Source organism: Onychomys torridus, chromosome 2, assembly GCF_903995425.1.
Source record: "Onychomys torridus chromosome 2, mOncTor1.1, whole genome shotgun sequence".
Classification (NCBI taxonomy): Eukaryota; Metazoa; Chordata; class Mammalia; order Rodentia; family Cricetidae; genus Onychomys; species Onychomys torridus.
In genome coordinates this window covers 80,683,484-80,708,052 of record NC_050444.1, presented here as the reverse complement: position 1 = coordinate 80,708,052, position 24,569 = coordinate 80,683,484, and the positions used below count along the sequence as shown (strand labels likewise).

The 24,569-nt window shown below is 42.3% G+C and overlaps 1 protein-coding gene across 3 annotated transcripts in view; it reads left to right on the top strand.

Moving 5' to 3' along the window:
* Nucleotides 1-24,569, top strand: part of Fkbp15 (FKBP prolyl isomerase 15) — a 55,078-nt gene that overhangs the window by 20,813 nt on the left and 9,696 nt on the right. For 2 of the 3 annotated variants that reach the window (XM_036177515.1, XM_036177513.1), the window contains exons 10-21: nucleotides 2,091-2,233; nucleotides 2,669-2,726; nucleotides 4,558-4,665; nucleotides 7,723-7,825; nucleotides 9,082-9,188; nucleotides 10,646-10,760; nucleotides 13,261-13,370; nucleotides 14,229-14,336; nucleotides 14,789-14,883; nucleotides 16,021-16,123; nucleotides 19,162-19,333; nucleotides 20,802-20,938. In XM_036177515.1, coding sequence (XP_036033408.1) covers nucleotides 2,091-2,233; nucleotides 2,669-2,726; nucleotides 4,558-4,665; nucleotides 7,723-7,825; nucleotides 9,082-9,188; nucleotides 10,646-10,760; nucleotides 13,261-13,370; nucleotides 14,229-14,336; nucleotides 14,789-14,883; nucleotides 16,021-16,123; nucleotides 19,162-19,333; nucleotides 20,802-20,938 — 1,359 coding nt within the window. The remainder of the gene's footprint in view (nucleotides 1-2,090; nucleotides 2,234-2,668; nucleotides 2,727-4,557; nucleotides 4,666-7,722; nucleotides 7,826-9,081; nucleotides 9,189-10,645; nucleotides 10,761-13,260; nucleotides 13,371-14,228; nucleotides 14,337-14,788; nucleotides 14,884-16,020; nucleotides 16,124-19,161; nucleotides 19,334-20,801; nucleotides 20,939-24,569) is intronic. The other variant, XM_036177512.1, reaches the window with a different exon arrangement.

Here is a 24,569-nt window from a genome sequence, read left to right as displayed (position 1 = left end):
TAAAATACAACACAAATAATGAACATTATGGCTATCTCTGTGTAGTAGTTATGCCTGCCACAACAGAGAGGTAGCCCTCCTACTGGGAGACTCTTCTCTCTGCTGGCCAAATCTAATCTTACAGTGACATGTTCCCAGCTGCCTTTTTTATTTTTAAATATCTTCCAGTTTCTCTCAGTTTTTCTTTGAGCATCAGGAAATCATAGATAATGACAGATAACAAAGTAGTTCAAAACTATTAATACTGACTTGTAAACATAAGCAAAAGTTTTCTAACTTTACCAGTAATCAAGAAATTAGAGCATAGTGACATATGCTGTTGGTCCTAGCATTTGAGAAGCAGACCCACCATAGAGGCGGATCACTATGGGTTTGAGGCCAACCTGGTCTACAGAGTGAGCATAGTGAGTTCCATGACAGCCAGAGCTACATAGTGAGACCCTATCTCAGAGAGATAGATAGATGGATAGATGGATGGATGGATGGATGGATGGATGGATGGAAGGATGGAAAGAAAGGAAGGAAGGAAGGAAGGAAGGAAGGAAGGAAGGAAGGAAGGAAGGAAGGAAGGAAGAAATTAGAAAAAGCATACATAAGACAGGAAAAGAGACTAGAAGGGGGAAATGAAGGGGAATGGGATGAGGGAGATGAGGGGGAAGAGTATCTAATAAAATATATTTTGTTTGAAAATGCCTTGTTGTATCTAATATCTTATATGCTGCTTAAACAAAAAGCCAACAGAACTTTAAGTTTAAAAAAGATAAAGGAGGGCTGGAGAGATGGATGGTTCAATAGTTAAAAGCACTTATTGCTTTTCCAGAGAACCAAGATTTAGTTCCCAGCACTCACATTAGGCAGCTCAAAACTGCCTGTAACTCTAATCCCAGAGGATCCAGTGCCCTCTGCAGGCCTCCGTGGTAACTGCATGCAAGTCAACTGCATAAAGTCAAACAGGCACACTCATTTATGCATAATTTATAAATAAGAAATTAATCTTTAAAAAAAAGTTGGAGCTTGACATGCATATTAAGTTGACAAAGCTGATAATGATAACCCTTACCTAGCATGTCAAGGATGCTGAGAAAGTTTATGTACTGCTATGGCTTATGGGCTGGTTCATATTTTATAAAGGGGATTTAGGGAATTTAATGATTTATATAATAGTCTTTAAAATACGAGCACACTCTTTAAAAAACATTTACTTATTTCGTTTGTGTGTGTGTGCATATGTGTGTGCGCATATGTGTGTGTGCATATGCTACAGGGCATGTGTGATAGTCAGAGGACAACTTAAATCAGTTATCTCCCTGTGGGTTCTGAGAATTGAATTCAGGTTGTCAGGCTTGGTGGGTAGTCTTTCTGGCTCAGGAATACACCTTTTATCCACTAATTTAACTTATAGGAATTTATACTCAGGAAATATGTAAGATTATTTGCAAAGATCTAGACATAGAGCTAGACATTAAAGCATTATTTGTGATAGAAATAAATCATCTAATTATGTAAAATACATATTTATTTAAAGATTTATTTATTTACTATGTGTAGAGTGTTCTGCCTGCATGCCAGAAGAGGGCATCAGAATGTATTATAGGTGGTTGTGAGCCACCATGTGGTTGCTGGGATTGAACTCAGGATCTCTGGAAGAACAGCCAATGCTCTTAACTTCTGATCCATCTCTCCAGCCTCTATAGCTTTTTATAATAGCATATATATTTATAACTTCCATTTCAAAAATTCTTTGGAGACTTTATCTTGTAGATTATAGCAGGAAAGAGCATGACCGAGAAGTTAGACACACTCTTCAATAACTGAAAACAATGAAGATGAATATTTAGTGACATGGAAATACATTAATGTATAAGCAAGTAAGAAGAACAGCTAGGAAGCTGTAGCCCCATTTGTAAAAGCACACATGCCCTCATTCACACACGCAGATGATGTAATGGTGGCTGTTGTAACTAACCGTTCCCTTTGTCTTTTCTTCTGCATTTTTGATTACCTACACTGAATAAGCAATAGCTTGTATGCTAAAGAATAAATAAAAGAGAGTATTGAAGGGTAAGCGCGTACATTCTGTTCTACCCCAGGTGAAGTTTGCTAGAGATTCTGGCTCTGATGCCCACAGTGTGAGCTCCCGGGACTCTGCAGCCCCCTCCCCTGTCCCTGCTGCTGACAGCCTCCCAAGTGACCCTATCGTGACACCACCCATAACACTGCCTCTCAAACCCGGGTAAGACATTAGGGCCATGGCAAGCTCTAGGATTCTTCAACATGGCTCCTCATATGTAGTTTAAAACTGCAATCAATGTTGAGTAATCGAAAAAAATTAAACAGGATCCGGAATGGGAAAATGCTGCATCAGATTCTTCTGACAATGGATTAATAGTCTGTAAAAGTGGTAATAAGAATATCTACAGAACCCTGGAAGAAAGCTGAGTAAAGGACATGAATGCAGAATGCAGGCCCATGAGAAAGTGGACTGAATTTGAATGAAAGATTGTTCAACTTTGGTGGCCTTCGGAGACTATACAAGTAAAGAGGAGTTAAAATTCTGTTTTAGCTGTTCAGTTGAATATTTCAAAAGCAATGTTTTTAAGCCATCTTAATTTGTGTTTATGATTATAGATTTTGTAGTATCTCAGGTTTTTTTTTTTTTTTCTTTCAGAGAGCCGGCTCTTCGTTCCAAATCTAACTCTCTCAGTGAACAGCTTACTGTAAATACAGTAAGTATGATTCTGTACCCTTGAGCCCTGGAGTGCTTGGTTTCATGTGCTTAATACATGGTTTGAGTGCCACTGACTAAGGTTAGAAATTAATTATTGCTATATTCATTTTATCCTACTTGGAAATCAGTCAGTAGAAATTAGCTTGTGATTTTACACCAGTAGTTCTGAATTAAAGGTATGTGGCCTTGAGAAAGGCTCTGACTTTTCAGATTCTCAGTTTCTTTATTGTTGCCGTGGAGACAATTTTCACAGCCCTCATTTACAGTTCTTGTGAGGGCTAAAGATGCTCTTAAAGCCCTGAGCTCAGAACTGTGTAAAGTTGTTTTCACTGGGCAGTTATTGGTGAAATTATTAAGGCCACTGCACATAGTTAAAAGGGAGGTTTATTTTGTGGCATAACTTACAATTGAAGGGATCGGTAGATTGTAGGATCTGGGAAGGTGTAGCGCAGAACTCTGTTTGGTCTACCTCCAGCATCCAGGGTCCAGGACCCAAGAGAGCCCCTGCATCCGGAACTTGGGTCTTCAGCGTCCTCTCTCAGCCCTGCCTTGTAGGCGTGACCATTACCGAAGCCTCAGTGGGGGTTGGAACTTCCAGGTCAAAGCTGGAATGGCTACCCACTACGGGTAGTAGCTGTGGTGTTACCAGGAGAGAGGTGTGAGGTTGGGAGGGAACCCTCCAGTCAAGTGCACTTCCGTCCAGAGATGCCACTCTTCCAATGGGATGGAGCAGAGGTCAATCCTTGGCTTTCTCTGGCTTATTCTGTGTGCTCTTGAAGAGCTTACTCTCTAATGAGGTTTATTCTTTGTATGTAAATTGATGTAAGGAAATGAACACTTACTGAGTTTTCAGTATTATATCTGACATATTGTAAGTACTTAATAAGCATTGTTCACATTATCATTGATGCTAATATAATTTTATGTTGTGTGTATTTTATCTCAAAAAGAACAAAACTCTGTAAACTGCCACCACCACCAAAGAAAGTGTGTGTATGAGGGGGCTTGAAGAGCACTCATTTATTGGAAAGAATAGACACCTTGTGCTTTTGTTCTCTTAGAGGAAATGAGGCTTCTTCATCCACCAGTTGACTTTGAGCAGGTCATTGACTTTCTGTTTCCCCAAAGGTCAGAGGAGAGGACCAGTTGCTATTTCAGTAAAATTTGGACTTGAATGCCTTTAGGAGGCATGAAAAGGTAGTTTCCTGCTGCCCTGCTTGGTCCATGCAGGCTGAGTGTGCAGCAGGGGACCAGATGGTAGACAGAGAACTTCAGGTTCAAGAAAGGCCTTCCCCTGCCCCTGGGTACAGTAGGTGATGGGTGGGGCCAGCTCTGTGCACATTCAGCCACAGCAGGACACACTTCATAAGTAATTGGTCCTGATGGAAAAAACTTTCTAAACTCAGGAAGTTAAACCGAGTGTGCATTAGCACGCTCATTTTTACAGTGGGGACACTTGGTTTAAAAGAGATGATGCATATGAAAGCAGGCCATTCCAGATCTATAGGGACTCATTTTGACTGTTGTAGTTATTAATTATATGCTTCTATGCATGGCATCTTTAAGTCTTACTTTCTTTTGGGGGGGGGGGGCTATAGGGATTGTGTCTAAGGTAAATGTCCACAGGCCTCTTTCTTGTCATTATTTCCTCAATACTGTATTTACATAGCATTTGCATTGTGTTTGGTGTCCTCAATAATTCTTGCTTTCTAGAAGAAATGGCTTCTAATAGGGAATAGAACAGGTAAAGGATTTGATACAAGGCAAAGAGGTCGGACTGTTTGAAAGCAATAAACCTCAGTCACAGTGATGTTTGTGTTTCTTTTTAGAGTCCTGATACAGTCAAGGCCAAGCTGATCTCTCGGATGGCTAAAATGGGCCAGCCCATGCTGCCCATCCTCCCACCACAGCTGGATTCCAATGACTCAGAGCCAGAAGTATGCCACCTTAATGTATTAACATTCATAGTACAGATGCTGCCGTCTTGTGTTTCTTTGGTTGAAATAAGTTCCTTTCCTGTGTCTAATCCAGGGTCATGAACAGTGTGGGTACATGTCTTTCTACTGTGGTTAGGCCTTCCCCAAATGGAGGTAACTCCTGCACATCTGACCCAAGAACTGGACTGTTTAGAAGCAATTCTGCACACCAGGCATGAGAACTAGACTATGTAAAGAGGGTTGGTTAGTGTTCATGTACCCAGATTTTGACTCTGTAGCTCCTCCTCAGCCTTCCCAGTGTGCAGGACCGAGGGCATACGCCACTGCTTCTGGCTTCCATCCGTGTTTGTTAATTGAATGCTTGGATCAGTTTGGGAAATACTGGTCTTCTCACCCACGATACCTGTTTAAATACCAAACTGTTACATTTTATGACTTTATATATGATGTTTTTTTCCTGTGTTTTAAAAACATTATTTAGCTGGGCGGTGGTGGCACACGCCTTTAATGCCAGCACTTGGGAGGCAGAGCCAGGCGGATCTCTGTGAGTTTGAGGCCAGCCTGGTCTACAGAGTGAGTTCCAGGAAAGGCGCAAAGCTACACAGAGAAACCCTGTCCTGAAAAAGCTAACAAACAAACAAACAAACAAACAAACAAAACCCCATTATTTAGAACTTCAAGAATTTTGTTGAAATCCTGTCTATAATCCCCTTGCTTTTTGCCCTTGACACGGTGCTCAGAAAGCACTCCAGGACAGGGAGGCAGCTTAGTGGGGAAAGTGCTTGACACTGTGCTCAGAAAGCACCCCCGGGTGGGGAGGCAGCTTAGTGGGGAAAGCGCTTGCTGTGTGCACCTAAGCAACTCTCCAGCCCACATCAAAGCCGGGGGCCCTGTGCCTTGTGCCTGTGATCCTAGATCTGAGGAGGGCCTGCCCACAGAGGGAATCAACCAGTGAGCTCTAGGTTTGGTTGGAGACCTTGACTCAGAATTAAGGTTAAAAGTGATCATGCAAAACACCCAGTGTTGACCTCTGACCTCCACATGCCCAAAATGTACAAATGTGCACATTCCCTCCTGTATATACACATGAACACATATAAACACACATATACAAATGAAAGCACTTCCATTTTTAGATTTTAGAAATATGGCGTATCTTTCAGAAATAGGATTATTTTATGTTTATTTATATCTAAATTTGTGGTCCACAAGAATATAAAGTAACTTTAAGCTGTTTTTCTTTCTTTCTTTTTTATTAAGAAAATTTTTTCATTCAAATTACACACTGATCAAAGATCCCCCTCTCCTCCTTCCCCTCACTTCCAGCCCCTAAGCCTCCTTTCTTTGGTTTTTTGAGGCAGGGTTTCACTGTGTAGCTCTGGCTGTCTTGGAACTGACTTTGTAGACCAGGCTGGCCTCGCACTCACAGAGATCCGCCTGGCTCTGCCTCCCGAGTGTTGGACTTAAAGGCATGCACCCATCACCGCCAGGCTAAGCTTCTTTTCAATGGTTAGCTTGTTACTGATAAAAAAAAAAAAATTCTTTCTCAAATGAACTGAAATATATGATAGATTGATTTTTGAGGATTTTTTCATTTGATATAAAATGAAGAGAAAGAATATAAAATGTGCTCTGAAGTAGGCTTTATTTTTCATATTATTGTTTTATTTGTTTCCTAGAAAGTTCTAACATTTTAAATGGAGCTTACTATTTTGTTTTTGTTTCTTGGTTTCTACAAATGAAATTTGAATAATGTAATTCATTAAAAATTACTTTTTTATATATAATTAATTTAAATTTAAATATAATTAAAACTAAGTTACTTTATTGCATAATAATTAAAAATTATAAAGAAAGAGTATGCTTAATAAAACAGGCATTTTCTTTATATATTGCTTTATAAACTAACTTTCAAACTTATTGTTATATCATAAATGCCTATGTTAATATCAGTAATATATATATAGTGTATATTGCTTTAAAGGCAATTCAGTGGCCTTCCATTTATCGTAATTCCCTTTATTGTTGATTTAGAAATTGGTAATAATCTAAAAGTGGGTTGATTTTCCCAGAAGAGAATACTGGGGGCTGGGGGAGCTCGAAAGAATGACAAAGAAGCGACAGCCTTGAGCCACAGCCCAGCAGATTATAGTCACGTGAGCTGTGTGTCCCGACTGCCTGCCCTGCCTGGCACGAAGATGGAGCAGCTTTATTTAGGGTTACAGCTTTGGTTTTTATGATTTTTTTTCAAAAAATATTTTAAGAATGAGAGCAAACAGCTAGGTGGCGCACACCTTTAATGTCAGCACTCTGGGGCAGAGGCAGGAGGGTCTCTGAGTTTGAGGCCAGTCTGGTCCTTTAATATCAGCACTCTGGGGCAGAGGCAGGAGGGTCTCTGAGTTTGAGGCCAGTCTGGTCCTTTAATATCAGCACTCTGGGGCAGAGGCAGGAGGGTCTCTGAGTTTGAGGCCAGTCTGGTCCACATAGCAAGTTCCAGGACAGCCACAACTGCATAGAAAGACTCAAAGAAACTTTCTCAAAAACTGAAACCAAACCAAACCAACAACAAAAGAGTTTGGGCAAACATTCTAGACTGCCAGCATCAAAGCCAGCATGCTAATGAGGGGAGTGAATCCCACTCTGTCCAGTTTCCTGTGGCTGCTCTGGGGTCTGTAAAATGATTTGGCAGAAGAAGCGAGGCTGGGTTGATGCTGGATTGATGCTGGCTCTCCTTGTAGGAGGCCCTTCCCGTGGGAACAGGTTAGATCAGTCAGGTAGCTGATGGTGCGTTCTGTAGATCGTCATGATGAAACACCGACAGCTTAGAACATCTGTAGAGATGAACTGTGTTTGATTATTTGATATGGTTTATAGGAAGAAGGGCTCTTACTCTCTTGCATAATTGAATACTTCCTGCATAAAGCTCATACCCTTTTTGCCTGCCTTTCCTTCCTCTTTTTTGCCTAGAAATCATGTATTGTGAGCAGAGTTAGAGGGGCAGCCTCAGTCTTCGGCTAAAGTCCTACATATAGGGACCAACCCTTGTGTCTCTTTCAGGATACAACTGTTGTACACGGAGCTGGGCAGTCCCTGGTGACACCGTCTGTCCAGCCTTCTCTTCAGCCAGCCCATCCAGTGTTACCACAGATGGCTACACAGGGTAAGAAAGGAACCTCTCCAAGCTCAGCCCCGGAGTCAGATCTAACTTTTCTTCAGTGTCCCTTAGGTTATTATTAGCTTGCCTTGTTAGTGCTGGGGCCTGGGTTAGGGGCTAACACTCGAGTTTGTCCTAGTGGGACACTTTCACACGCAGATGGAGTCAGCCTGTTGTCGTGATTTCTGCTGTGTTGTTGTCCCGTATGGAAATCTGTGTTCAGCTCTTGAGACATCTCCCTGTGTGTTATTTGCACTGTGTCAGCAGATGGGATCTGAGTCAGATGCACAAGGGAGCACTGTTTTCATCAGTTGCTGGCATGCCTGTAGAGCGGCTCTGGGAGATTAAGTGGGGAAACTGGTCCAGTTTAAAGCATGGGAATGTCGGGTGTTAGTCCAGACTTATGAGTGTGAAGGAAAGTTCCTGGGAAGGCCCCACCTGACATTGAACCTTCTTAAGGCTAACTTACTCGAGGCCAGTGGTTGTTTAGAGGCAGAGATCCAGCAGGTTCAGAGACCAGTTGTAATTTATCTTGGGCCATTAATAGCCACCTGGAAAAATTCATTCATTCATTCATTTATTCTATGTGTCTTTAATGGCCACCTGAAAAAACATATTTAGTTATTTAGTTATTTAGTTAGTTATTTGTTCTATGTGTCTTTTACATTGTGTTGTGGAGATCCTGCTGATTTGGGTCTGCAGGTCAGGTCCCTTTACGTGCTCCAGCAGATCATAGATGGGGTGAATGATGGGGCAGGCCAACTCATACCCTTGGGTCTGGCCTGGGCAGCTGTAGGGTTGGTTTGCCAGAAATAGAGACAGTTCTCTGTTCTGTCCCCGGCCTATTCTTAATAGCCATTTATTGCCCTTCTTTGGTTGTGACCTAATATCTCTGTAACTATTAGGTAAATCCTTTGAAATGTACAGAGTATTAGCCTCCACCAATCAAAAGCTAAGAATGTGGTCAGATAGCATCTGAGGCCTGAAACTAAAACCTCCTGCCTTTCCAGAACACACCCACCTGATGTTTCACCACTGTATTTAAAAAAATGTCTAGATTTGTGAAAATTTTACAAGATTGTTAACTACATGGGAACATGGAATTTGGAGTAACCCAAATCCATGTTCCCGAGCCATGGTCAAGATTGCTTGGCTCCAAAATTAATTATCTTTTATCCCCTTTGAGGTGAGAGTTGTGTTTTTGCATTAATACAAGAAGCAAGGATGCTAACAGTAGAAATATCTTGGTTTATCATACCTAGCACCTCAGCCATCTGTTTCTGGGTTTCAAACACCCTCTGCTGCCTTGATACAAGTTGCGCCTATTGATTCCCACTCTGCTGCATCTGGAAATGCTCAGAACTTCCAGGTAACTTTTTTAATTAATTAATTTCTATATTTGTTATTTTGAGACAAGGTCTCACTATGTAGTCTTGGCTGGCCTCGAATTCTCAGAGATTTGCTTGCCCCTTGCCTCCTGAGAGCTGAGATTAAGGGAGTGTACCATCACGTCCAGTCCTCAGGTAACAATATTATTTTAAAATGGTTTTAGTCATGAAATATAATTTCTGTTGGTCTTCTTGTGTGAACACAGAAGATCCCTTCTCTCCTTTTTATACAACAGCAGTTCCGCAAGTCAATGTCTGTAATTTCCCTTTCCCTAAGTTACTACTTATCCCTAAGACCACACAAAGTTTTCTGTTTACAACTTTCTGTGAAGATTCAGTGCAAGAATAAGCAAAGTACCTCTTAAAGGCCTGTGCCTGGCACATAGTGGCCCGATGGTGCACGTAACACAGCAAGAGCTATATCTTCAGCCCTGGCCCCTCGTGGTGATTTTGAACAGAGACTCAAAACTGAAAAAATTTCCCACAGTGGAAAATCCCTCTGTCACTGACTAAGAATTTTTGTTTTAATTTAACAATATTTGGATTGTTATATTGTCCTTAGAAATAAAGTTCTCCTATGGGGAGAGAATAACTCTCCTCAAAATGATAGATGATAGTTATTGAGCATTTGCCTTTTGCCAAGCACTTAATTTGCGAGTTTTTAGGGGCTTTGCCTGTATTACCTCATTTAGCCCATTAGCAAGTCCCCATGAAACAGTAACATCTTCCTTGCACAGTTGAGATACTCCGGTTCAGAAAAATAAGAGCTTCTGGTCACCCAAATAAGCATTAGGATCTAGCAAGGGTACTGGATGTGGTGGCAAACATCTGTAATCCTAGCACTAAGGAGCTAGAAGCAGAAACATCAAGAATGCAAGAGTATCCTTAGCTATATAGTGATTTTGAGGCTAGCCTGAGCTACATGAAACCTTGTATGAAAACACACAACAAAACAGAGTCTAGGGGCTGAGCAGTGTATGGCTCAGCTGTTAAGAACCCATCATATCTGGTGGGTTAGGAACCCCCCCCCCCACATTTGTGCATAGACATACATGCATACAGATTTTAAAAAGCAGGGGAGAGGCATCCAGGAAACTGGCTAGCTTAGTTTGGAATCTTGAAAAATAACTTTTTTTTTTCCCTTCAAGAGAAACTAAATGGAATTTGCTTAGTTTCAATTTTTTCTTAAAAATAGGCCTGATACTAGGGAACAAATTCCCATTTTATTAAATCATATTGCCAGAGGACTGGTAGTGATCAAGATTCCTGTTCCTCAGGTTCTGGGTAGGGCTGAAGTGACCAGGTACCATCAAGTCCCAAAGACAGTGGCCAAACTGTGGTCTTATTGTTTCCAGTTTTATTCACTTCAAGCCTCCTCCCTGTTTATCTGCTTTGTTCTGTCATAGGAATGTAAACAAGTAACTTGTCACTTTGTCAGCCCTGTGCAGGTGTGCCAGCCTACACCTATCCCCAGGCATGCTCAGTTACCTCACAGCTGCAGCCTGTTCGGCCCCTGTACCCAGCACCACTGTCCCAGGCTCCCCACTTTCAAGGTAGGGGTCACTTCCTCCTCCCAGTCTCCCCTCTTCTACCTATGCTGGGCTCTCCTCCCTCCCATTCTGTTTTCATTTCCCTCCAACAGCTATCTACCCTTTCTTTCTTTATATTGTTGTGTTTTAGCAGCTTGGTTGAGTTGTAATTTATATACCATATAATTAATTTAAATATATGTTTAAATATAGTATATATAGTATATGTTGTGTATATATATGTGTGTGTGTGTGTGTGTGTGTGTGTGTGTGTGTGTGTGTGCATGCATATGAATGTGCAGTTATGTGTACTTGTGTACATATGTGTGGAGGCCGGAGCATGACATTGAATATCTTCCTCTATTGGTCTGCAGCTTATTGTTTTGAGACTAGGTCTCTCAGTGAACTGGAAATCTTGCCATTTTGCATAGATCACCTAGCCAGGAAGCTTTCAGGATCCACCTGTGTTCATCCCCCCTCAGTGCTGAGGTTCCAGGTATACACAACCATGGTTAACTTCCTTTTTTACTATTTTTGGTAGGTTCTGGAGAATCAAATTCAGGTCCTTGAGCTTGTGTAGCAAGGCACTTTTACTGGCTGATCATCTCCCCAGACCCCAGCATTTTTTTTTTTTTTTCTTTAGGAAAAGTTCAGAGTTGTGCATTGTAGTTGGAAGTTTTCCTGTGTCCTGCCGGTCCGCAGCTGCTCAGACCCAAGTAAACACACAAAGGCTTATCTTAATTAAAACTGCTCAGACAGGGGCTGGAGAGATGGCTCATAGGTTAAGAACACTGACTGTTCTTCCAGAGGTCCTGAGTTCAATTCCCAGCACCCACATGGTGGCTCACAGCCATTTGTAATGAGATCTGGCTCTCTCTTCTGGCCTGCAGGGATACATGCAAACAGAACACTGTATACATAACAAATAAATAAATCTTTAAAACAAAAAACTGCTTGGCCATTAGCTCAGGCTTACTACTGACTAGCACTTACCCTTAAACTAACCCATTTCTGTTCATCTATATTTGCCATGTTTTCTTTGGCTTTACCTGTGTGTGTCATTACTTGCTGCTCCCTGGATGGTGGGCTGGCATCTCCTCCTCAGTTCTGTTTTTCCTTCCCAGAATTCTCCTTGTCTGCTTATGCTGCCTATATATACTTCCTGGCTCCTGGCCAATCAGCGTTTTATTAAACCAGTGTACAAAAGCATTATCCCACAGCAGTGCATCTGTCACAACAATCCGTTTTTTAGAACATTTACGTCTTCCCCAAAGCCCCTTTGTACCCACAGTCCCGGTCTTTTTCCCTCCATGGTCTCCTACCAGCCTTTTTAACTCTTCTGTCAGAGTGACTAGAGCCTATAGCAGATGCTGAAAGAGCAAACACTGGAGGGATGGAGAGGAAGCATGAGGACTGCTGTGGGTGTTGAGTGCCTCAGATGAAAACTATTTTGTTAAAATTTGTAAATTAGGAAAGTAATTCACTTTAGTAAAAATGTCAAACAATACAAAATGGGACTAAGTGAAGTTAACTGTCCTCTCTGTCATTAAGCCTCTGCCCATAGGAGAGTACCTCTCATAGTTGCTTGGGCAACTTTGTGTGTTTTTATGCACTTATGCAAGCATATATGTGTTTTGTAAACCAAGTAAGTGAAATGTTGACTGATGTGTGGGCTTTCTGCCATTGCATGCAGCCTGTCTTTTGCTTGGTAATCACTTTGGCATCAGACAGTGCAAAAGGAAACTAGTGTATCACAGCCTAATTTGCAGTTCTGCAGTGGGAAGGGCTTCCTAAATGCAGCCTTTGTCTGGAGCCCTGCCCCTTCTCCATCTTTGAAACACTTTTGCGTCCTTCCAACCTGACATTTCCTCTGGCTCAGCACCTCTCTATCCACTGCTCCCATAAACACAAGTGTATATGAATGTCCCCAGAAGGTTAATATTATTTTTAAGGTGCTATTTTTTGTACCTGATACATGGCCTATTTTTTGCACTTGAAATCACCTCCTTAAAAACTTGTTTTTCAGATAGTATCTCATGAGGCCCAGGCTGATCTCCAACTCTGAACCTTCTGTGTGCCTCATGAGTTGTAGTCATGTGCTGCTATGCCCACCTTACATCGAAAATACTCTGTTGTAATGATTTGTCTATATGTCAGTTTCCAAACTGAAGTCCATTAAGATCTGGGACCATGTTTTATTCATGACTGTATTCCTGGTGCCTGTGCAAATGCCTGACTACTATAACAGTAGTCCAAAGTGGATGTGCACTTGGACCAGTGTGCACTTGGGCCAGACTCTAGCCCTTGATGCATTTTGCAGAAATATAACCAAGTTATTGTTAGTTTGGGAGCCTTTTTGTCTCCATTCCCTCTTCTGTGTCTTCTCCTGACAGTGTAAAATCACCTACTGCATTTCCTAGTGCATGGAAGGGGTCCTTTACTTCCTTGGCTAAAACTGCCCTTGACTTTTCCTCGCATAGTTTCCTCTTTCCAGGTTTATAAATTCCTTTTCATATTTGTTTAGGATCAGGTGACATGATGTCCTTTCTCATGACTGAAGCCCGGCAACACAACACTGAAATTCGAATGGCACTCAGCAAAGTGGCTGATAAAATGGATCATCTCATGACTAAGGTAACTGAGTCAGAGCTGAGGCTCTGTTGAAAATGGACCAGTTGGGCCAGGGACGGCTCAGCAGGTAAAAACACTTGCTGAACAAGTCCAGCAATCTGAGTTTGATTCCTGAAATTCATCATGGAAAGAGAGAACTGATTCCTGCAAGTTATACTCTGACTTCAGCACATGTGCTGTGACACAGGTGTACATGTCTATATTCACACATATCATATGTACACAGAATAATGCATAGAATAATTTGAATAAATAAATACTAATTTTAATAGAAGAGAGTGGGTATAATAAAGACACATTATTTATATGTATGAAATTGTAATAAAGAAATAATAAATAGCAGGCTGGAGAGACAGTTCAGTGATTAAGAGTACTTTTGCAGAGGACCAAGGTTCTGTTTTCCAGCCCTCACAGTTCCAGGAGATCTGATACCCTCTTCTCATCTCTGATGCACCAGGCACACACATGGTGCACATACATACTTGTAGGCAAAACATTCAAGACACATAAAATAAAATAAATAAATCTAAAAAAAAGTATTTTAAATTGTGAAAAGAGATAGCAAATAAAAGTGTAAAAAAGGGGGGTGGGGAGACAGGAAGTAGACAATAAGTAGGATGTAAGGAGAAGCCACAGCCATAAGAAAACTCTTCCTTGGTTTCCCATATTCACAGTCCTTAGTCATTTACCTAGAAGGGTGGTTATTTTTGCTTTGGGATCAAGTTAGCAGGAGAAAGCAGGCTTACATTTAGATGTTGTATCAAAATTTATTAACTTTCTTAAAAAAGTGATTGGTCCTGGGTGAATTGTCTTTCCCCAGTTAAACATGTTCATAGAGTCTTTCTGGCTTCCCTTTTGCAGGTTGAAGAGTTACAGAAGCATAGCTCTGGCAATTCCATGCTTCTTCCTAACATGTCAGTCACAATGGAAACAAGCATGATTATGAGCAACATCCAGCGAATCATTCAGGTGAGGGTGATGGGGAGCATAGCTCAGCCTGGAGAGCTTGCCCATGCTCCCTCCTCAGATGTGCTACCCTTTGAAAATCTGCCCCTCACCCCCAGAGATAATATGTGTTGAATACTACAGTTGGACAAACCAATGGCTTAATCTGGTCCTGTGACTTACACACTGTCATTTTTATTAAGTTATTTTTCTTAAGAAAGTAGGGTTTATTTTGCCTCCTAGTTTGAGAGCATACAGCCTATCATGGCAGATAAGAGTGGTAGCAGAGGGTGAGATAACTGGTCCCATTGAGCAGAGAGCCAACAGGAAGTGGGATACAGTTGATCATGGCAGGAAGGCTTGGCAGCAGAACGTGCGGTGCTGGTCATGTTGCTGCTGCAGCCAGGAAGCAGAGAGTGGAGAGGAAGTGGGCACTTGGAAGACACATACCTTGTGTGTTGTGTGTCTGGATTCAGGAAAACGAGAGGCTGAAGCAGGAGCTCCTTGAGAAAAGCAGTCGGATAGAAGAGCAGAATGACAAGATTAGTGAGCTCATTGAGCGAAACCAGAGGTAAGGACAGGGACAGGCCGGGAGGGTGGGCAAAGGTTTAATGTAATGTGTCCACTGTAACACACGTTTGTTGAGGGCAGTATATTAATCACAAGTCTCTGCTCTACATTTGTTGTGTTTTGTTTCTTGAACCTGAGGACCTTGAACATACTAAGTACACAGTACCTCTCTCTGAGCTGCAGCTTATTCACCCGTCCATGTATTTCAGCCATGTCTGTTTCTGCCTGTTGTGTGAATTACCTATTCACTGCTTCAGTAGAAAACGCTGAGGTGCCTGTGCTTGGCATAAGACCCTCAGCTCTGCCCTTCATTCTTGTGTGGCTCTGGGTATTTTGTTTATCTCTGCAAGCCTAGCTTCCTCATATCTGAAAATAATGTTACGTAGAAAATTGTGTCCACTCTTTTCTGTGTGGACTATTTTATCAATAGAACTTGACCAGAGCCTCACCAATTTCATAAAGCACCATCATTTTGTAGTTTTTAGTGAATCCTTCTGAGCTTAGTGAGGGTGGGAAGGCAAACAGAACTAGTCTCAATGCATTTGAAAAATCTTTTCCCCCCTGTATTTCTCGCCTAGTATTTGCCGTCTCTTTCATGGCAGGCTTGGTAGAAGGCTTACAGTCTTCTTACCCCCTTTTCTTTCCTCCACATCTCCCATTAGCACAACCCTGGGAATGTCTGCTTTCATTATGCAGAGTGATTCTTCTGTGACCCAGGTTGCCACCTCCTTGGTTACTGCAGATATCTTGGTTAATTACTGCAGGTATCTGGAAAGCAAAGTGCTTTCAGATTATTTGTTTTTTTTTTTTTAAGATTAAAAAATGTGTGCATATGGATGTTTTGCTTACATATCTGTGCATTGTGTGTGTGCAGTATCCTGGGAGAGAAGACGGAGCTGGATCCCTCGGAACTGGAGTTACATATGGTAGTGAGCCACCATGTGGGTGCTGGGAACTGAACCTAGGTCCTCTGCAAGAACATCAAAGGCTCCTCAACCATGAGCCACCTCTCCAGCTCCCTTCAGATTGTTTCTGATGAAGGTGTAGAACAATGATGTGAGAACTGAGTGGGTTCACTTGTGCCTTTCAAACATTCAGTGCTGGGTAAATCTTTTCTTTGTCTTTATTTCTGTCTCAGGTATGTTGAGCAGAGTAACCTGATGTTGGAGAAGAGGAACAACTCACTTCAAACAGCCACAGAAAACACACAGGCAAGAGTATTGCATGCTGAACAAGAGAAGGTAAAATAGCCGGGCAGAGGAAGGTCCAGGTCGGGATATGTTGAGCTGAAGAGTAGTCCTACATAAGAACTTTCAAGTTTGTGTTCAGCAGGATATTTGTCATCTTTGGGGACAAACCTAGAAATCCAATGATTTTCACATGTTAGTCACCTCTAGGTCTGTTTTACTATGTTTTGCAGTAAGTTGACTCAAAAACAAGATTGAACTAGGGGTGAGGTTTTATGCCTGTAATCCCAGCTTCTGACAGGCAGAGGCAGGAGAATCTGTAGTTCAAGGGCAACCTGAGCTATCTAGTGAGATCGTCTTTCAAAAAGAAAGAAAGAATCGAATTGCTTGTTTTAATAATTATGAGACTATTATAGTTTATAGGAAGCTAAATTTATTCTTTTGATGGGATCAAAAGAAAATTTCTATTATGTTATGTAATAAATTTGTATGTTGTTCTTAGTGGAATTTAGGATTGTCTAATTTGATCCTTTATCTGGGTTTAGTTTGTTATTCATTTGAGTCTGACAAAACCATTTTAAAGTGCTATTTTGGAGCCAGACAGGTAGCATATGTGTATAATCCCAGAACTTGGGAGGCCAAGACAAAAGAATTACTTTAAGTTCAAGTCTACCCTGAGGTATGTGGCAAGTGCCAGGCCAGCCTGGACTACATAGTGAGACCTTTCCTTAATAAAATGCCAGGTGAGGTGACACACATCTTTAATCCTGTTAATTGGGAGGCAGAGGCAAACTCATCTCTGTGAATTTGAGGCCAGCCTGGTCTACATAGCAAATTCCAGGCCAGTTGGGGTTACATAGTGAGATTCTGTCTCAAGAAACAAAACAGAAGGAAAATAATGGAGTTGGACATGGTGACACGCGCCTATAGTCCCAGAGTGTGGGGGTAGAAGCAGGAGTTCAAGGTCATTCTCTGCTAGGTGGAAAGTCTAAAGCCAAAGTTTGAGCTACACGAGACCCTGCCACAGTAGATAGATAGATGGATGGATGGATGGATGGATGGATAGATAGATAGATAGATAGATAGACAGATGATAGATAGATAGATAGATAGATAGATAGATAGATAATGGATGGATGGATGGATGGATGGATGGATGGGATAGATAGATAGATAGATAGATAGAATATAGATAGATAGAATATAGATAGATAGATAGATAGATAGATGATTGATAGATAGATAGAATATAGATAGATAGAATATAGATAGATAGATAGATAGATGATAGATAGATAGATGATAGATAGATAGATAGATAGATAGATAGATAGATAAATAGATAGATAGATGATAGATAAGGAAAGAAGGAGGGGGCATGAATTACTGTGGCTTTAGTCCTTCAGAGTAGGAATTTTGATCTGCTCTGAATAGAAGTGGGAAAGTTGCTAGTGAGCCTTGGGTTGGAGTCAACTAATTCTGGAGTCCAGTTTCCCTCTTCTTGTCTACTGGACACTGTCCAGAACAGATTCCTTTTTATTTGGGTCATCACTCTTCAGCTGGGAAATCTTTGCTCTTTATCTTGTATTTTTTCATGAAATTCTAAGCAGTTCATATTTTATTATTGACTTTTCCTTGGAAACATGCAAAATTGAACAGAATGAACATATAACTTGTGATTTTGACTTTCTTTCCTATACTCTGATAATAAGGGTTCCTTATTTATGTTTCAAGCTAACTTTTGTGTTTGCTTAGCCATACTATCTCGTAAGTAATGTCTTTGGTCAGTGTGGTGGTTTGAATGGCCCCCATAGGCTCATATATTTGAATGCTCGTTTCCCAGTTGGTGGACTATTAGGAAGGATAGGTGTGACCTTGTTGGAGCTGTGTGACTGGGGTGGGCTTGAAGGTCTCAGAGGCCCACACCAGGCCTCCTCTTACTCTCTCTGCCTATAACTTGTGGATCAGACGTGAGCTCATAGCCACTGCTCCAGCACCATGCCATGCCTGCCTGCTTTCACGCTCCCTGCCGTGATGACCATGGGCCAACCCTCTAAACCGGAAGCAAGCCCTCTGGCTGTGGTCATGGCGTCTTAGCAGCAGAACAATAACTAAGACTGCCACCTGCCCTCAGGTGAGCTGTGGCCTGCCCTGCACAGCCCGTCCTGTTCCGGCCCACTTCCTTTCCCATTGCTACTTCATCCGTTGTTGTGCCGGCTACCAATGTCCTGGTCATGAGCGGCAGCCTGCAACTTCATTGCTCTCCACAAAATGGGCCTTACTGTGTCTCCTTTCTCTGATTTTATCTTTATTTTCCCTCTCCTTTTCTTTATCTCCCCAAGCCCCAGGCCTACTGGGCACATTATCTTTTTAAAGAATAATCTGTGAAACATCTTTTTGAAAGGCTCATGTAAAATATAGTCCAGTCAGCAAGAAGAAAGTAGGAAGCACCAACTTTCTGTCTAGTGTGTCCATTGATGAAAATGCCCTGCCAGCTCTTTCCTTCACACATTGGTCATTTTACAAAAACAGAATAATACTTACCATACTATTTGGATAATCTGCTTATAGTCTTCATTCAGCTGTAGGTTCCAGCTGTATTCCATGCCATCAAGTGTTCTTTTTCAAATACAGTTTTGATACCCCACAAGATGAGCATTCCTGTTTTGCTTGCTTGCATCTTTTCAGTGTTTTATGTTAGTTCTACATTCTGTTAAAACTTAATGCTACTTTGAACAGTCTTGTAACAAACTTTTTTTTCATCTCTTACAGTACTGGTTTCTCTGTTTATTTGCTTTTGAGATCGTCTTGTTAATATAACCAAGGCTTGTCTTCGGCTCCTTATCCTCCTGCCTCAAACTTTCAAGCTCTGGGATTGCAGTGTGTCCTACCACACCTGGCTTGTGTAGTATTTCCTAAGTATATATTCCTGCAACAGAAGTCAGTCTGAGCCCTTGTGCATTTTCCAGTCTTGATTTTAACCCAGTGCAGGTGGAAGGCGTCCTTCTCTCCCTTCCTGTTGCGTCCCATGAGGTCGAATCAGCACTTGGAATGCCTGTGTCTAAATGATGTCACCCTTTGTCACTGTTCAGGCCAAGGTGACAGAAGAGTTAGCAGCAGCCACTGCACGGGTCTCTCACCTGCAGCTGAAAATGGCAGCTCACCAGAAGAGGGAGACAGAGCTGCAAGTGCAGCTGACAGACAGCTCGAAAGAGACCGAGCTTCTCAGGGGCCAGGTCACCAGACTCCAGGCCGACCTCTCGGGTAAGTTCTCAGAGGAGAAGGAGTTAAAGGGCTTCCTTCCTGTCAATTGGCATAATGTCCATACATACATGAAGTACTGAGCATCGAGGAGGACTGGTAGAAACCACGTGGTGGTTTTACATGAAGAACAGGAAGACACCCCTCCCCCAATTCCGTTGTAATTGACAAGTCACACTGTTTCTGTTTGAGGAAATGTTGCTTCAGTATCTTTGTTACTTACTAACATGGTGGAGTTTTAGGAAACAAGCACTTCCGGCTGTGGTTTCCTCCTTCCTGGAGCAGGGATTACAGTGCACCAGCTTGGCCTCAAGGCCTGTCCTGTGCTCGTCTCCTGCTCTGTTGCCCAGAATCTGCCTTAACAACAGGCCTTCTGGCTGCTCTCCCTGTCTGATTTTCACCACACTCTTCTCTTGGAGTAGCTGCGTTTAGATCGGTGCAGCCGTCGCTTGGTGTGCTCACCATCAGAAGTGCCTTCCGGTCCTCTCCGAAGTCTGCCTCTTGCCTCTCCTTTAAAGTCCTTGATCCCTAAGTGCATTATTCTGACCTTCCATAAGCATCATTATAAATTGATTTATTCTTTGTAAAAGCCCTTCCTCCATATGAGGGTTACGTCAGTGCTTGGCACAAGGGGAATGACTAAGGCATGCTGGTTAGCTAGAAGCTTGTGAGAGCCAGCATGCTGGTGCATGTTGTCTGGTATAGAGAAACCTGTGTGGAAGGAACTAGGACGAGTGGGCAGGGACAGAGGCAGCAGCCGAGTAGATAGAGGCACAGTTCCTTGTCTAAGAGAAAGCTCAGAATTACTGATAGCATCGGAAGGCGATTCCTTGCAGATGCATCCTTTCTCTTACAGAGCAGTAGTTGGCCCACCTCAAGCAAACATATTGGACAATGTTTGATTTGAATGTTGTGTAGGTACCTCGCCTCTGTTTTTGTGGCTCCCTCTGACAGTTAGTTCTTTGTGACAGTTACTTCAAGAGCCAGTTTTCAAGCAAGTTTTAGTAGACTAAATTAAAAGATACCCCCCACCCCAACCTTATTTGAAAAGGGATATTTTGAAAGCAAATTCTCAGTCAAATGTCTTAGCTACCAAGAAAGTTGAGAGTCTTACCCAGGCAGTGAGAAGGGACCTGAGCTGTCCTCAACAGAGACACTCCATGTGGTCCTGTGGCAATGGAAACAGGACTGCATGAGTGATCAGTGTTAAAGGTGGTCTCGGACTAGTCACACTTCCACACTTCGCACGTGTGGAAGGAGTTATATACATATAGAAGTTACCCTTCTCAGGGTAAACATGGGTTGGTCGTAGAGTCAGTATAGGGCTTATTAATCCTTTTTTCAGGTCAGGGAGGCTCATATGGTAGGATCGGGAGATTAGAGCATGCAACTTTGAAAGAGCTTCTGGAATACCACAGTGCCCATTGCATCTCTGGTTCTATGGCCATGTCTCCCTGCTCCTCTGTCCTAGAGCTCCGAGAAGCCTCTGAGCAAACACAGTCCAAATTCAAAAATGAAAAGCAGAGCCGGAGACAGCTGGAACTCAAGGTGACCTCCCTGGAGGAAGAATTGACTGACCTCCGAGCTGAGAAGGAGTCCCTGGAAAAGGTAAGTTCCAAAAGCCAAGTTCCTCTTGGAGCCAAGTGGTCAGGCATAGCTGATTAATATACAATTTTCTTTTTCATTTTTTTTTTTTAAGAGTTGAAATTTGTTTAGAAAAAAAACGGAAGTCCCATCTTCCTGTACTCAGCCCAATAAGGTGTTTCCAGGGCTCTACTCCTCCCAACCACCATCCCTTTCTGACTCCAGCTTCCATCCCTCTATTATGATGCTGCTGCTGCTTGGGTAAGGGGTTCCTCCAGGCCCTCCAGCAATTGCTGGGGCTGGGCCTTGAGCACTTTGGAGCCTACAGTCTCCTTGGCATTCATACATAGCAGAAGGTTGGCCACCTGGTAATGGCTACATGGCCCATGAGGATAAATTTGAGATTGTCTTCATTAAACGTGTGGTTCCCATTCTGACTGTACTTGGCCCAGAGGTTACTGGTACTAGCTCTGGTGACCCAGGCATCTGTGCCCCCATAGCCCGAGTAGGCCAGTACAATCCCTCCTTATTCAGCAGCGCGTACTGTAGGCAGCTCCTGCCACCCCACTCCAGCACTTGATGCTCAGGTCCCTGTACACTCACTCACAGGCTGCTTTGGACTCCTTGGGTGTTGGCTTGGCTTAGCACCTGCGTCAAAGCCTTAAGATGCAGCATGCCTGTATCTCCTAACCCTGACCTGCATCCCTTAAAATTTTTATAGTATGAATGTATTAGGGAAAGTGCAAACAATTCAGAAAAGTATAAAATTAAAAAAATGTTTTTAATTTCTTCTCTCATTGTATGGGTTATAAATAACAACTATAAACAACACATGAAGCTAGGTTACTCTCTGTAAGCATAAAATATTGCATATCCCCTATATAAACATGCACTGATAATATGTTTTTCTAAACAATACTGGGCTCTTAGTGATTGCTTTTAAAAGAGTGTTGAGGACTGTACTTACTACTGCACAGTAGTCTACTGTGAGCCCATTGTGCAGCTGCTGGCCTGTGCTAGACCAGTAGATATGTATCTTTCCAGTTTCTCATTTCAAACTGCTATGGACCTCCACAGACTGAATAGCTTTTTGTTTGTTTGTTTTTGTTTTTTAGACAGGGACTTTCTATATAGTCCTGGCTGTCCTGGAGCCATGTAGACCAGGCTAGCCTCCAACTGCTGCCCCTGCCTCCTGAGTGCTGGGATTAAAGGTCTGTGCCACCATGCCTAACAGCTATGTGTTTTTAGTCGTAATAAAGCTTTCATATATTTCATACCTATTTCTATTTTTCCTGTGAATTCTCTCTTGGAGTCCTGTATCCTCTTTTCTATTAGAATATTGAGTGTTAATCCTTTGTCAGCCATAAACATTACTAATTTTTTCCATCTTGATACTTTTTAAAATTTATTCTCATTGTTTGAATTTTTTCCAGGCACTAGGACACAGGACTCTGGAGGCAGGCAGAGGCAGGTAGATCTCTGTGAATTTGAGGCCAACTTGGTCTTACATAATGAATTCTAGAGCAGTCAAGGCCAATGAGACCCTGTCCCAAAACAAGAAACAAAACCTCTAGATGTAATAGTACATGCCTTTAATCCCACCACTCAGGAGTCAGACTGGTGGATCTATCTGACAGGCTCTTCTCTGTCCTGCTCCATAGTATAGAAAAGAATTATTCCACAACATTCTGTGTGAGTGTGTGAGGTCAAGGCCGGCCTGGTCTACATAATAAGCTCTAGGTCAGCTAAGTATACATAGTAAAACTCTGTCTCCAAAAACAAAAAAACAACCACCACCACCAAACCCTCATTGTTGTTATTATTTTGTGTGTGGGTGCCTCGGGAAAGCAAAAGAGGGTGTCAGATCCCTTGGGGCTGGAGTTAACAAGTGATTATAACCATCCAACATGGGGCCTGGGACCCAAAATCAGGTCCTTTGGAAGCTTTCTTGACTGCTGATGAGCTGTCTTTTCAACCCACTCCCCCTAGCTTGCTATTTTTGTGTTAGATATTATTTTAAATTTTAATGATTAAATTTTTAATATCAGGGTAATCACCCAGGGGTTGGACAAAGCAGGAACATTGCTATCTTTTTCTTTGTACTAGAATGTTTAATATGAAAAGAACAGACTGTCACTGAGATTTCAGTGAGCCTCTAGTAAAGCTGTTCTTGACTAGTACCTTTTAGAGGGGGTCAGTCCTGGTCTGTGTTTACACAAAATTTACATGTGTTTACACAGGATTTGTGTGTAAACACATAAGATGACTTTATCTTCTATGATTTTTATCACTTTAAAGTGTGTGTATGTTGCCAGGTGGTGGTGGCACATACCTTTAATCCCAGCACTTGGGGGGCAGGGGCAGGCGGATTTCTGTAAGTTCAAGGCCAGCCTGGGCTACAGAGTGAATTCCAGGAAAGGCTCCAAAGCTACACAGAGAAACCCTGTCTCAAAGAAAAACAAAGTGTGTGTGTGTGTGTGTGTGTGTGTGTGTGTGTGTGTGCGCGTGTGCGCGTGCGCATACGCGCACACACACAGTGAAAGTAGGCAGGGAGAGATCATGAGAACAGAAGCATGTACACATGTATGAAAGTCAGAGGACAACCTTAGGTGGCAGTCCTTACCTTCCATCTTGTTTGAGATAGTCTCTTGTTCTGTAGCTGGCCCATGAACTTCTGAAGATGCTCCTGTTTCCACTTCCCCTCTTGCCATAGGAGTGCTGAGACCACGTCTGATTTTATATGGGTTCTGAGGGCCTGAACTCAGGTCCTCACACTCGGTGGCAAATGGCTTGCCCTCTGAGCCATCTTCCCAGTCCCTCTTATTAAGGCCACTCCACGTAGTTAAAAGGGAGGTTTATTTTGTGGGGTAACTTACAAATGAAGGGGTAGGTTACAGGGTCTGGCAAGGGTATAGCGCAGTCCGGCGGTGTTCTCTGGAGAACTCTGCTCGGTCTACCTCCAGCGTCCAGAGTCCGGGAACCAAGAGACAGAGCTCTTCCTGATCCTTCATCTTCCGCTTCCTCCTCTGCCCCGCCTTGTGGGCGTGACCATTACCGAAGCTTCAGTGGGGGTTGGAACTTCCAGGCCAATGCTGGGATGGCTACCCACTACATCTCCCCCTTTTGTCTAAATAAGAAAGCTCTAACCTAATACAAGACTATATACAAAGAGATGCTTATCAAATATTGTCTAGGAGTAATGAGGGATAATGACCTAGATAAGTTGGAATTACAATAAGTACAAACAATATCAAGCAAAAAACACATAGTAAAATCCAGGGAAGTCTAGGGCAAGGGTAGGTGGCGTGTCCTCTTTCATCCTGTTGTGCTTTTTAAAGCAATTCCCTCTGATCTTGGGCTGTTTTTAGTTTCTCCTTGTTGCAGACACTATCACCGTGACTAACCTTGTAATCTTTGACTAGAATTCACAAATTTATAATTTGTAGCATTTCTGGATGTATTTTAAGAAGCATTTTGAAAGATTACCATCCAAAGAGACTATGTCCATTTATTTTCTAACCAGCCAGCCAGATGTGAGTATCTGCCCTTTTGTATCTACAGGAAAGATATGCTGTCCCTAGCTCTTAAGAGAACAGCAGCAGGCCAGTTACTTGTTTTTTCCTTGTCATAATTTATCTCACCCAGTAGCAGGGAT